The 14,299-nt window shown below is 34.8% G+C and overlaps 2 protein-coding genes across 2 annotated transcripts in view; one reads left to right on the forward strand and one right to left on the reverse strand.

Annotated features, from left to right (window-relative positions):
- ttc7a (tetratricopeptide repeat domain 7A) overlaps positions 1–7,443 on the reverse strand; it is an 88,050-nt gene extending 80,607 nt beyond the window's left edge. The window contains exon 1 of the mRNA XM_077236361.1: positions 7,330–7,443. Within this exon, the coding sequence (XP_077092476.1) occupies positions 7,330–7,386 (57 nt within the window). The 5' untranslated portion in view covers positions 7,387–7,443. The remainder of the gene's footprint in view (positions 1–7,329) is intronic.
- A 604-nt stretch (positions 7,444–8,047) lies between these two features.
- On the forward strand, positions 8,048–12,805 carry mcfd2 (multiple coagulation factor deficiency 2, ER cargo receptor complex subunit). Its single transcript, XM_077236364.1, has 4 exons — positions 8,048–8,174; positions 8,655–8,831; positions 10,756–10,915; positions 12,310–12,805. The coding sequence occupies exons 2-4, from the start codon at positions 8,659–8,661 to the stop codon at positions 12,439–12,441; spliced, it is 465 nt and encodes a 154-aa protein (XP_077092479.1). The 5' UTR covers positions 8,048–8,174; positions 8,655–8,658; the 3' UTR covers positions 12,442–12,805.
- Positions 12,806–14,299: the final 1,494 nt, after the last annotated feature.

Consider the following 14,299-nt stretch of genomic DNA (forward strand, 5'->3'; position numbering starts at 1 on the left):
GCCCCCCAATCCCCCTAGCAAGATCATTTCTGGGACCTCGGTATTTATAAAACCCTGCGTTAAAACCCTAAGGAATAGTCACTCAAAATTCATAATTATTTAGTATTAATAATTAAAAGCCAGTATTAATTGCAAAAACTGCAACTCTTCTGAGGCTAGTATTAATTTCAGAATGATCCTTTCTCAGTGAAGTCAAGCAGCAACAGTTAAGTGATAATGTGGGATACTGGCCCATTTTGGGGTGAACTAATAGCCTATGCAAGACTAGTCTCACTGTTTATAACACAGAGCGTTCTTCGTTTGCCGGGACGCTTAAAAAAAATATTGGGGGCATAAATTAAGAGTATACCCAATTCTCCAGGCAACACTACATCACTGCTGTTAAATAGGCTACTGCAAATTAATGATCTACACTGATGGAAATAGCCTACTAAGAGGCTTTAGGCTATGTTTATTGCTATTTATACTGGTGAAATGTCACAGCATTCTTGGAATGTGTCTCGTTCAAACAGATTTGAGGACCAGAACAAGTGTTAGCCTACAAATATATATTTATTCAATAATACTATTATGGCGATATAGGCTTATTTATGTTAAATGTTTGTGTTGTTGTTAAATTCAGCCTATTTCCACTGTAAGGACATCTCTGCCATCCATAGACATGTGTAGGTGTAGACGGATGGTGTGGAACAGGCAAGAAAGAAGGGTAAACAACTCCGACGGGCACCACTTTATCCATTTCGTCAGGACAGGAGAGAGCACTGCAGCAGGACAGAGGAGCAGAGGGGTCCTGGCCTCAGCAAATGTCTGGGAGATGCGGGCAGACCTTAAGAAGCAGCTCAAATTATTATTCTTATAGGCTAGAAACTTCCAGGCAGGTGTATTGAGTCTGGCTAGAGCTAAACTCTGCAGGACAGTGTCCCTCCAGGACTGAGTTTGGACACCCCTGGTCTAGAGGTATCAAGCAGGTGGTGCTCATAGAGTTAACAGTACCCTGAGAAGAGAGGATGGAGGAGGCACATGAGCGGAAGCTCAAAAAATATCAAAGCCTTATCCTCGAGAGCCAGCAAAAAGGATAGAAGGCCTGGAATCTACCAGTAGAGGTCGGCTGCAGAGGTTTTGCTGGACTGTCGCTCTGGAGAACACTTGGATTGTTGGGGATTGAAGGGATAGCCAGGAAACGGCTGATAGGCAATATCAGTGAACAGGCGGAAACAGCATCTAATTGGATTTGGATACAGCTGGAGCTCTGGTGGCAGAGCCAACCTGTTGAAGGACTACAAACAGTATAGAGTTGGGTGGTGGTCAGCAGGGGTAGGACACTAGATCTGCTGTCGAGCCCTTCCGAAGTGTTATGGGCTTAAATCGGCGAAACACCAAGGAAGGGCGTGCCCATCTGATGACCGGCTGCAGCCACCAAACTCTTATATTGTTGAGAATTGTAGCCAAGCCTTAAGCTGGCCCAGTGAGAAAGACGGTGCTTGAAAGGAGGAGAGAGAGCGATGCCAGTGGCTCACAGATGGGGCAGGGCAGATGTAAAGGTGGGCCAGCTGCGATAATCACATCGTATTTTGCATAATAAAGTATACTAAGTATAATATATATATATATATATATATATATATATATATATATATATATATATATATATATATATATATATATATATATATATATATATATATATATCAATAAGCTTAAACATCCTCATGTGAATAGCCAGTAGTTATGGTGTGTTTGTTTTATGTTTGTTGAATAAACATGACTTTGGAGAATTATGTCCATAGACTGTAAAAAAAGAAAACAGGCATTTTCCATGGTCACGGTCATAAACAGTATAGTGATATGCTATCCTCTTTCTTAGTGCTTGGGAACTATGTGGGAACACAACCTGTTACTCTTCAAATGGAATAATGTGATCATACTTTGCCTTGTTAGTAGAGCCTGTTCGCTTTTATGCATTCGTTATGCAGCGAAGTTGCATATTTAAAGCTAGTAACATGAGAAAGCAAACTGTATCGTCATGCAGCCGACAGAAACATTTTTACAAATCCAAAACGCATTCGATTTCAGTTCGATATCGTCACTGTAATACAAAGTTTGATTAGATAATCAAGTGTTCTAAACTAGAAGCAAATAAAGTGTGAGAGTACATACAATATACATGTGTCTTGTTTCAATGCTATGGCGTTTGTGTAGATATAAAGACATGAGAGGGTCTGTATCTCTTTACATTGGAGAAAGCGTAACTGCTAACTTTAATCACGTGAGGCACCTCAGCCTATCATGTAATGGCAGTGACTCAGTGCCCACCATTCAAAGTTTTATGACAGTAAGTTACAGTTTACGGTAATCAGTTTCTTGTGAACTATTAGCACGTTGGTCTTGTGAATAAATGTTCTATATTTGGTGTTATTTAATTCATTTAATTCATTAAAATGATATGTAGCTTTTTTTACCATCATTCATTAAAAAGCATTTTATTATCGTCATTAGGCACACAGCAGTTGAAACACTTCATGTTTTATTTTAATTAAACAACAATATAACACAATATTAATAATTAAATTTTGTCTTTATTCATTAAAATGCATAATAGCAGCGTCATATGTATAGATGCAGTTATAATAGTCATTACAATTCCAGTCTTATCATAACTGGTAAAACCAGAAAGCAAAAGAAAGAAAAAAACGTTTACTTTAGACAATATACAATATTATTATTAAATACTATGGTAATGCCGTAAATGACTCGTACCTGTCGCAACATTCCCTTCTCTGCCGTCTCTTATAAAATAACCTTTTTTATCAAAGTAAAATCTACAAATAGTTCCCAACAAAAGTATTGTTTTAACTTTAGTGTAAAACATGTTGAAGATTAGCTAGCGAACAGTGTTAGCATTAGCTGTTTACACTTTTTTTGGCTAAAAGTTGCAGGCTTGTCATCTAGTGACTTTGATAAAGATGACCATCTTTAAGCATGTACTGCTTGGTTGTGAGGGGCTCCACATTAAGCCTTTTCATGTGCTCGCCCTTCGGACAAGAAAAATCGGTCATTCACTTGTCCTAGTAAAAAATGTGCTTGTCCAGAATAAAATAGGATTTTTTTGTGTGTGTGTGTTGGAAATATAATTTATTCTGAAGCAATATTCTCATCAGTATTCAGTCAGCTTTAACATATTTTATCTGCATATTTATGATATTTTAACCTTTATAAAGGGCATTTTTCCCCTAATCGTTTTAAATATACTTCATCTTTCATTTTAAATTTGATCAATAAACTAAATTATAATGATACGACACTATGGCTGTTACAAATCAAATTAAGTAATTTATACAGAAAAATTATGAGATTTTTTTAAATATTTTTTTGAATATACAAATAAGAAATGTTGGAATGAATGATTTTTAAACAAAAACTAAACCACCAGTAGGTGGCGGCAGGTGACCGTCTTAATGAGTGAGTAATTGAGTCATATATTCAAACGGTTCGTTCAAACGGCTGATTCGTTCCGGAATGAGGCAGTTGTTTATGAATGGGTCATTGAATTTTTGACTCAACCGATTCGAAACGCTGAATCATTCAGTAATGAAAACACACATGCTGTGTCTCAATTTGCCAACTTATACTACTCTTTTTGTGAAGAAAAAGTATTTACGTTTGAGTGAGTAGCAGAAGAGTAGACAAGCTTTGGGAAATATTATCATGTCATACAATTGCGTCTTTAACAGTTGCTCTCTGTCGCATCCTGTCACAGTGAACTGACCCGTCAATCATCTTGTCAAAGTTAAAATCCTCTGCATTTCATTTAATTTCCTACAGTTTTAGAGAGAAATGCAGTAGCACGTTGATCTGCAGTCGCGGGTCTTTCATGCGGAGACCCTCCTCTTATTAATGTATAATGATACATTTAAAAGTTAATGGCCGAACGGATCTTTAGAAAAGTCCACACTGTTATTGCAGATGGAATATAACATGGATAACATTAAATATATATTTTTTTATCAGGTTAAACTTTGATTAGTCACTCAAACCTTTATCGAAACCTCTCACCGCCGCTCACGCATATCCACATGTTCTGTAGTTTTTTTAACACTTTTTACTTTAGTTTGTAATTCCTCCTCCAAAGCGCAATGGGTTGTGGGCAATATCAGCCGTTTTAGTGTGCACGGATTCACACTTCGAAATTCCACTGGAAATAGTAGACCATCCGGGAACTTCTGGCATACTCTTTTCAACATATTATACTTTGGGACACACTTATTTTAATCTCACATACTGTTTAGGATGGATAGTATGAACATTGAGACGCAGGGACGGTCAAGTGTTCCTGTGAGATGCCTTATGGTTCTGCTGTGATTTTGCAAGATGAGAAAGGGGGAGACTTAATAGTGTGTAATAGGGTTTAATGTTCAATTACCTGTATGTTGGAATAATTAAAACCATTTAAATTACACCAGGTTACCTTTGTGAAGAAGAGTGGAGCGTTTGCTTAGGCTGTGGACTGATCCAGCTAAACTCATAACTGCTTTGATAAAGGATGATTTAATGCTTAGCCTTTAAAATGCTAATAGTGTTTAGTAGCTTATAGTTTGGTCTTATAGTTAAGTTGTGTGACACTAAAGTACATGAAATTGAATTGGATGAATGAATATATGAAATTGAATGCCTGAATAATGTCATGGAGCCGTATAAAATTCACTTTGAGATTACTTTATTAGATCACTTAAAATGACTTCTTTCCATGTTGAAGTTACATGAACAAATTATATCCCAAATGGTATTATATATGCCAACAAAAGCCTGATTGGATTGGTTTGGTTTTGTCAAATCTAAACTAATCCTGTAACCCTGAGTTTGTTCAACTACCATCATGGTACAGGCCCCTGGTCTCCTATCCTGGCAAAGCTGGTATTGTTAATTGTTCAAGCAGCTGGATAACAAGCCACAATGCAACTGAACCTTAAATGGATAGTTCACCCCAAAATGAAAAACATTTACTCAACCTCATGTTATACTTTATTTCTTCTGCAAAGCACAAAAGAAGATATTTTGAAGAATATTCGCAGGGGTGCCGCTAGAGTTTTGAGCCCCCAGGACAGTTTATTGCCTCGAAATCGTGAATTCAATGACTAACTACCTTTTCTTTTCTTTTTTCTTTTTTTAATTTCTGGGTTGCTCAGGATCAGTAATCAGTTGGGTAAACTATAGTAGTGAACAGAAGATCACACCAATTACAATTTTTGTATTACCATTTGCTCATATAACAAAAGGGAAAAAACGAAAACAATAGCATTTCCACGACTTTCCAAAAGAGGGAAACATATCAAGAGATTGATTAAAGCAGTCAGAAGAAAGAATAATGTGAATTTTGCCATCACTCCTACTGCAGCAGCATATAGCATTATAAATATAAAGGTTTATACATTTATAAAGTTAAATAATATATACATTTTTGAAAACATGTAAAACTGTACTAGATTTTCGATGTTGCTAACTGTGGAAATGCGTTTTCACTGTTGGTGAAAAGGGTCTGCTGTATGGACCAAAAACTAAAACAGAGACATTCGTAAAATATCTTAGTCACAACAACTGGAACGATATGAGGGTGAGTAAATGAAGAAAGAATATTCATTTTGGGGTGAATTATCCCTTTAAGCTGTATGACCAACTGGTAGCTGATTCGTGATAAGAACCATCTTGTACAATGTTCTACATCACTGTAAATCACAGTTACCATGATAAAATGTAATACAGACTTAAAAGAAAGACACATTAAAGTAACATTTTCTGACAGTGTAATAATAGCCTTTGTGCATATTAAGACAGCAAACACCATTTAATGGGCAGCAACATCATGTGGGCCAACAGGAATCTGTTAAGAGTCTGCTAAGACCATAAACGCAGTTTAACATGTCTTCTTTCTGAAGCAAAGCCTTGTGTCCTATTTCCCTGAAATCCCTTCACTGCTAGATGACTAAATCTATTTAACTGATTAAATCTTGTTAACTATTTGCAGGGCTTGTTGTAATTGAATTAGGCCTATCAGATCAAGAGAGGGAGCTACTTCCATCCATCATAGTCTGGAATGAGACAATGGCTGCGTCCGAAATCGCATACTCTCTTGAGAAGGTATGCCTACTTATTTTGAAAAAGAATATAGTCTCCACGGTCACTGAAAATTTGTTCTATATAGAACATTTATTAGAAAAGCAAGTTATATAGTATGAGTGTGTGTGGTGTGGATCTAATCTAGACATACTACATTCGCCATGCTGTCATAATCATGTGATACCAGCGTCAGTTGTGTCGCTTTACTGACATTTACAAATCCTCTCCACATGGTCTCATGTGATATTAAAGTGTCAATAAAATGCACACTTCAGAATCTCACCAGAAGTAGTATGACATCTGGTTACTTTTGCCTACTTTTTAATAAATACAGTGATTTCGGACATAGCCTACTTTTTTTGTTGCATATTGTTTTTCTTGTATTAATGTATGCGATTTCGGATGCAGACCAAGTCGAAAATACCTACTAATTTGATGCAAAACACCTGCCACAGAATGCAAATGCCAATAAAATGAGACACCTGTCCTGATCGCTACTGAGACAGTGGCGCCATCTAGCGGGAAACTTAAAGTAACCTGTGCTTGACAGTTTGATTGTGCGTTTAATGTAGGCTACATCTGAAATCTGCCAGATTTGAGGTCATCTATGCTGCTGGTGTACTCCCGAGCGTCGACAAAATTAACCATTAGCAGATGAATCTACAACTTTTAATTCTAAAGGATTTCTTTTCGTGGAAAACATATTAGAAATGACCGACGTCAGTTAAAACTCGAGCGTGTAAAATGATTGACAGACAACACAAGAGTGTTTCTGAATGGTTACCTTACTAAGGGCGGTCCTCTCTCTACTCTGACCTTTTCACGTTTGTTTTGTTTTTAAAGAACCTGAAGAAACAGCTGTGATATGTATTGTGAAATGATTAAGCAATATATTGTGGGGGTAGTAGAGACAAACAATAATGTGTAGTATTCCGAAAAACACATTTAAAGTCAGTAATTTGGTAACTTAGGTTATCAAATATAAAGCGTCATATTTACAGCTATCAAAATTGCATGGCTTTTAAAAACTAATAAAAACGATTAATAAAGTAGCCTAATCATTCATCGACTGCCAATAATATATCCATTAAAATCTACATATAGTAGGCTACTCTAAGTTAACATCCATATCTATGGGAAACATCATTTCTACTGGCATTTCTACTGGCTATTCTAAAAGTCAAATTTCTACGACACCAAGAATGTAATAAACCGAACCTCCAGCTGTCGGAAAATAGATTTGGCCCTCTCATTTTCTTTGTAGAGGTTTGTCATCTAGCTGACCGTGGTGATTGATTAACTAGACACAATGTCATCATCCCTGGGAGATATAGGTGCGCTCATTCATTCCTCCGCTTTGCTGCTGCGTGTGGATTAACTGTGCGCGCGCGGCCTTAGTATGACGTTTCACTAAAATCCAATCAGCGTGCAGCTGTCGTGTCCTGAAAAAAAAAGATTCTGCATAATTTATAATTTATTATTGCTGATATCTGTTTTAAATGAGAATGCAATGATGTAAACAAAGACTCGTCAAATTATTAAATTAAATTAAATTCTCGATCAGCATTTACCTACTAAAAGCCACTAGAATTCTCTCTGGGTTCTCTCTGGTAGAATTCGAGATATTTTCTTATTCTTTGAAATTTTCCTTTTTAGTTTGTAAAAAAAATAAGATTCAGTTTTTTTTGTGACTATTCTGAATTAGCTTTTGGCTAAAAATGTTATACATAAATAAAAGAGCAAATCGTATTTTAAAGTTTTTATTACCAAGTTAAAATTTGGTGTATATTTGTATACAGTGCAAAGTTTTATATAGTTTTTATTCCATTCTACATCTTATCCTATCGTATTGTTGTTGTTTTTTTTTTTACCGTGTCCACATTGTAAAAGCTACCGTGTCCAATCAGAGTTTAGCTGTCGTGTACATGGGGTGAAAGGCAACTACGGCAAGCAAAAGCAGTCAGAAAGAACGGTGCTGAGTAAACATCAGCAGGACTTCAGTTACTCCACTGTGCCTGAATAAATAGGACGAATATTTACCCGTCAACTGTGATTGATAGCAGGTGAGTAAATTTGCAGGTGTGTGTTGTTATATTGCTTTAAGGTGTATTAAGAGAGACGCAGAAAAGCGTTCAGATGACTGGGCAACGTGCTGTATGCAACTGCTGTATGCGTGTCTCTATCTAGACTTCTCTTCCTGTAATGTTTCAATATTCATATCTATCTTCTTTTTTTTTCATTTTCCACGTTTCAGCATAGGTTATATTCCTTGTTCTGCTAGTAATGATGTCATTACTTTCCTCCAACATCTGTTTTGATTCCTCTTTTTTCAAGTTAATTCATATGTCAGGCACATAAGCCCATTTCTCAGATTTATACTGCTTTTTCATTATAAATATTCTGTGTAATCTTATCATAACGACTCTTGAAATGTGTGTTGCTCTCATTGGTCAAAAACTTGTGAGTAAGGGCTGCTCCAGCTGTAATATGAATGGAGCTGTCATTCTTTTCTCGCATGAACTCTTATTACCTTGTGATTTCAGTGTAATGAGATTGAAAGAGAGGTCTGGGCAGCTCAGATTATGGAGCTGGTTCCTGCTCTGCTCCAGCTGTATGCTGTCTATATGGGCTCATGGAGGACAGCATGGAGAACCAGCTGCTTCAAATCAAGAGCCCCCGCCAATCATCCGGCTGGACAGGAACATGGTTCAGGATAAAGAGTGAGTACATTTTTTTTTTTTTTAAACTTTAAAACTGCTTTCAGAGCCTATACATGTATCCAAATTTAGTGAAACTGTTCTAGTGAAATGTATTTTTATAGTATTTGTTGATTTTGAGTGTATTCTCTCTGCCAAATGACCTCTGCACAGGAGCAGTCTGTCCTGATCTCTGCCTGTCTGTCTTTCTGCGAATAATTTGTCAGGAAAATAAAGGTCATACTTAATCCATCCACAAAACTCATCTTAATATCATTTCTCTTTACTAATTTAATAGTAACTAATAATGCTTTTTTTTTCTTTGTGTGTAAATTCTAGTTGCATGTTCTGTAGCTAATGGTTAACTGGTAATATTAAAAATCAATGTTTGCTGCTTAATATTTGTGTAAACTGTGAACACTATCCTCCAAAATGTTTAGGGTATACACAAACACACACACACACACACACACACACACACACACACACACACACACACACACACACACACACACACACATATATATATATATATATATATATATATATATATATATATATATATATATATATATATATATTTTTTTTTTTTATCAGGTCACTATTGCTTTGTCTGAAACAGATCGTTTGATATGGACTCACTTTACTTTCACTTCACTGAAAATAATGAATATAAGAATGACAGTGTGACAAACAATGATACATTTATTAATTAATAATTTATTTACACCAAACATAAACACCATAAATTATCCTTTGTCAACTATCATTACTGTGGTACCTCAACTCTATTTGCCACTACCAAGATTTACAAAGCATATGTAATATGCATACATGCTTCACAGTTGGCAAATGTTTTAACTGTTACGAGATAAACATCTTTTTGTATCGTCTTTGTTTAAACACTTTAATAAAGTAATAACTACCTAATAAAACATAAGGAATAAATATAAATAAAGATGATTAATTACCATGCTGGACTATCCTTGGTTTTTGAGGTGTAGGTTCATTGTCTTCTGATTTGGGATCAGACTCTGGCTCAAACATGTATGGTTGAATTTCATCGGAAGTTTTCAAAACAATTCCACACGGGTAATGGCGGGACGTTGAAAATTATTTTAATAAACAAAACTCATAGCAGTGGCCTTTTACTTCCAAGTCTTGAATCTGACATGCCGATCAAAATGAAGTGTTGGAAAGAGGGTCGAAAACAGGATAGAAAATGACTTATTACTTTTAAATTAAGTTGTTGTTTTTTTTTAAGGTAAAAATCTTGCTGACATTGTAAGTGGTCCTCAGAGAACATTGTAAAATTTTACGAAATTGCACTTCATGACCCCTTAAAATTTATATTTTTTTTGAAAATAATTACAATTATTTAATTATAATAATAACTCATAATTTAACTGTTTTTATTGTATTTTTATTTATCAAATAAATGCAGCCTTGGTGAGCATTAGTAATACATAAATATTGTGATAAAATAGAAATAGGCCTTAGACTTTTTGGCCCTACTTGGGTATATAACAGTATATAAAGTTTTCAGTTGATTTATCTATAGAAAGTCAGAATCTATTTTTCTTAATGCATCATATAGATCGTATTGTGAATAATTCATCCGTGCTTATGTTATATTGTTTATTTCCGTTAAATGACAGACTTTTCTCTAGTGACAGCAGAACTTCTTCAATAATGTACTCAAATCAAACCTACCCTGCAAGCCTCCACTCCACCTTTTTTCTTTTCTTTTTTTTTCTCGATAATCAGTTTCACTTGGATAATACAATGCAAAAGAAATGTGTTGCAACTTCAGTTTTATCGTGACTTTGATCAACCAAAGGTTACAGTTATCGACTGATGCTGATCATCTTAAATTGGCCAAATACCAATCCACCTCTGGCTTTTATAATTCCGTCTGAAATCTAACATTTCTTCTGTTCTGTTGTAGCCACATCATGGAGCATTTAGAAGGGGTGATTGAAAAGCCGGAGTCGGACATGACACCTCAAGAGTTGCAGCTTCACTATTTTAAGATGCACGACTATGATGGCAACAATCTGCTGGATGGACTTGAGCTTGCCACTGCCATTACTCATGTGCATAGAGAGGTGTGTGCTCTAATTTTGAGCTTGACTTTATGCTGTGTTCACTACCGGTTCAAAGTTTGGACACAACCTACTTAGAGCTGCACGATTAATCTTTTAAAGATTTCGATCTTGATTCAAACACCCACACAATAACAACGATTTGGTTATGTCTATTAAACCTTTGAATAAATCATACTGGAACATTCAAATCTGTGTTGGCGCTGTCGCTGACCCAGAGAGAAAAATTGTCATGTATAGGTATAAAAAAGCTTCACAAACAGTCTTTTCAACTACAATTCAGATAATTTATAGTTATTTCTGACTTTCAATAATTTAGATTATCACAGAAGTACTGGGATAAAAGATTTTTTCAAGTGCCTCCATACTTGGAAAAACTGTGGAAAACTACTTTTAAACAAGAAATTACGGAACATTTACATACATATTTACAGTGGGTCTATTCGCACGGGATCAGTTTTAACTGAGGTAATTTTTCCAGAAGGTAAAAGTATCCGTGATCTTTACTGACATTGTCAAAATCACTGAGAAGCTCTGGTAATTATTACTTCACCCCACCTCTCCATGTTAAACTTATCCCATCCGAATAGGGCTATTGGTTCAAGAGATTTGTTTACATTTACATTTAGTCATTTAGCAGACGCTTTTATCCAAAGCGACTTACATCTGAGGACTAAAGCAAGAACGACGCAAGAAGTGCTCAAAATACAAAGTTCAGGCATTGCTCAGAGTAGCAAAAGCCAGACAAGGGAAGATTTAAAAGGGAAGGAAAGATTTAAAAGAGAATAATTTTTTTAATTTTTTTTTATGTTAAGTACTCACGGAAGAGATGAGTTTTCAGTTGTCTTTTGAATGCTGTCAGGGATTCTGCATTACGGACGAGGGTGGGGAGATCATTCCACAGTTTAAACGCTGATTCATCCAGTTATGAAACAAGGAAAGTCTTGTTGATCGAGTCATTGAATCATTCATTCAAACCAATTTAAAAAAAATAATTATTTCTAATCAATTAAACATATCTTTAAATAGACTGCAGCTATTAATATTTTGTCAGAACCTCTAGTAAATTGTGTTATTTTATGTAGTTGTTTTTTTCAGAATCGTGATCAATTTGAAAAAAAAAAAAAAACATGATTTTCAATTTATCCAGAATTGTGCAGCTCTAGACCTACTCTTTTTCATTTTGTATACTTCTTCTTTAAAAATGTTTATTATTAATTTATAATGACAAATATAAATGTTTTTAATTCTTATGGGATTTAATTTTAATTGAATTTTATAATCTTTCCCTAAGCACAATTGTATCAGCCTCTCCTTCTATCATTTGTCATGTTTTATTCATTTCATTCCATTCCATTCAATTATAATTAGTGTTGTCACTCGGGTTTGGTTTCCAGGAAAGAGGAGACGATAGCCAGCCAATGAAGGAAGAGGATCTCATCAATCTCATTGATGACGTCCTCCGAGACGATGACAAAAACAACGATGGCTACATTGACTATGCAGAGTTTGCGAGGTCTCTGGAGTGAAAGACGACGGGAACAACCGTGGCCTTACTGTGAATGCAGATTACCTCTGATGTACAAATCTCCAGCACATTCCTTCATGCGTGCCTGCGATTTCACAGGCGCAGTATATTCATGCTTTAGTATAACCAGTATAAAATATGACGTACAATGAAATCGTGAGGGGCATGTAATGACATGAGATGTTTTGTATTTATGCCATCTGTGTAACATTAATTCATTGTTGCACTCACATCTGCATCTCTTATCAGAATGGGCCCTTGATGTATAAACTGCCGAATTTATTAGCTGTAAACAAGCATAAATTGTTATTATTGAATAAATACTTTGCAGTGACACTCTCCTGCAAAGCTGATGGTTAAATGAATCTAAAGTGAGATGTAATCGCTGCTCTGCTGATGAATGATGGCAAACATGCACTCTTTCTGCCTTAAAGGATTATCACTGTTACTGTCATTATAAAAATACCCATTCGAAACGATCTGAAAGGACAGAACTTTCACATGTTGAGCACAGAACATCTAACTATGTAGATTTGTGTTTACTTAGATTTACATTGAAATGTGCAAAATGCTTGTTCAGACCTGGATGAATCCCACTGTAGAGATAATGCTACTTTGGTTGGATTCAACCGCTACCATCTATTAGATGAAGTTGTCCATTTCTACAGAAATAGACAACACAAATAGAACTTGTGTCCACTAAAAAATATGGGTGAACTGATTTTCAGCTTGCTATAGAGTCTGAATTTAAACAAAATGTCATATGGGTCAATGACATGATGCTGTTTTTGTTAGGATCTATTAAGTTACTCAGAAGTACCATTAAAATGCAATTCATCCATATACTAGTGACTTAAAAGCACTTCTTCCATAATGAACAATCATTTTGATATTTTTGAGGCACAAATTAAAAAAAGCTTGGGTGATGCAATTACTCCAGTATGATAATGAAGAAAAAAGCCTTATTATTATTATTATTATTATTATTATTATTATTAATAAAATAATTAAATTATTGAGAAGAAAACTTTAAGTAGTTTGGCATAATATTGTTATTCCCTAGAAAAACAATTCTTAGAAAACTGTTTATTATTAATTGAAGAAATAAAATGTCTGCCAAATCAGTTGTTTTATTTCTTACAAAACTGTTTATTATTAATTGAAGAAATAAAATGTCTGCCAAATCAGTTGTTTTATTTCTTACAAAACTGTTTATTATTAATTGAAGAAATAAAATGTCTGCCAAATCAGTTGTTTGGTTCAACCAAAATGCAGAAAAAAAAACTTTCTTGAAAATACAGTAGGATACAAGTTTGTAACCAGCTAAAAAGAGCACATTTCTAAGACCTTGGCACGTATGTTTTCGAAAAAATATTTCAAAGATTGTCATAGACCCATGTCTTTTTATTTTACTTACTGTACATAAAATGGCAAGAAGAACAGCATTTGACATAGACCTTGTGTAATTTATTACCAAATCTGTAAATCTATATTGATGAATTGACTGAATAGAAATGTCATTTAAAAGCTCATAGTGTCTATTGTACATTTCATATGAGATGAGAATGAAATGTTCATAATGATCCTTATTTAAAGTCTACAGTGTAAACAGAACCTAGTTTAATTGTCACAGTTTAGTATTGATAAAGGAAATCAATATAAATGTAGTTATTTTTGTCTAGGGAGATAGCAATAATTAAGAGAAAATATGTTACGTGTTATTGCAAATATAATAAAGACAGAAAATCTTGATCTTGCTTTGTCATTGAAAAAAACTTTATTTGTTCTGTAGCTTCTTATACAAAAGGAAAGATAAAAGAGTGGTAAAACTTTATTTTGATGGTCCCTTTTGAACATAA

This window comes from Siphateles boraxobius, unplaced genomic scaffold, assembly GCF_051911475.1.
Source record: "Siphateles boraxobius isolate OS27281-9 unplaced genomic scaffold, OSU_SipBor_1 20, whole genome shotgun sequence".
In the NCBI taxonomy this organism is placed as follows: domain Eukaryota; kingdom Metazoa; phylum Chordata; class Actinopteri; order Cypriniformes; family Leuciscidae; genus Siphateles; species Siphateles boraxobius.

Excerpts from the sequence above, each read along its gene's own strand:
- mcfd2 (XM_077236364.1), top strand. The coding sequence starts at position 8,659 with ATGAGATTGAAAGAGAGGTCTGGGCAGCTCAGATTATGGAGCTGGTTC. Across the intron at positions 8,832-10,755 it reads AACATGGTTCAGGATAAAGA|CCACATCATGGAGCATTTAG; the intron begins GTGAGTACATTT and ends GTTCTGTTGTAG. Across the intron at positions 10,916-12,309 it reads TTACTCATGTGCATAGAGAG|GAAAGAGGAGACGATAGCCA; the intron begins GTGTGTGCTCTA and ends TTTGGTTTCCAG.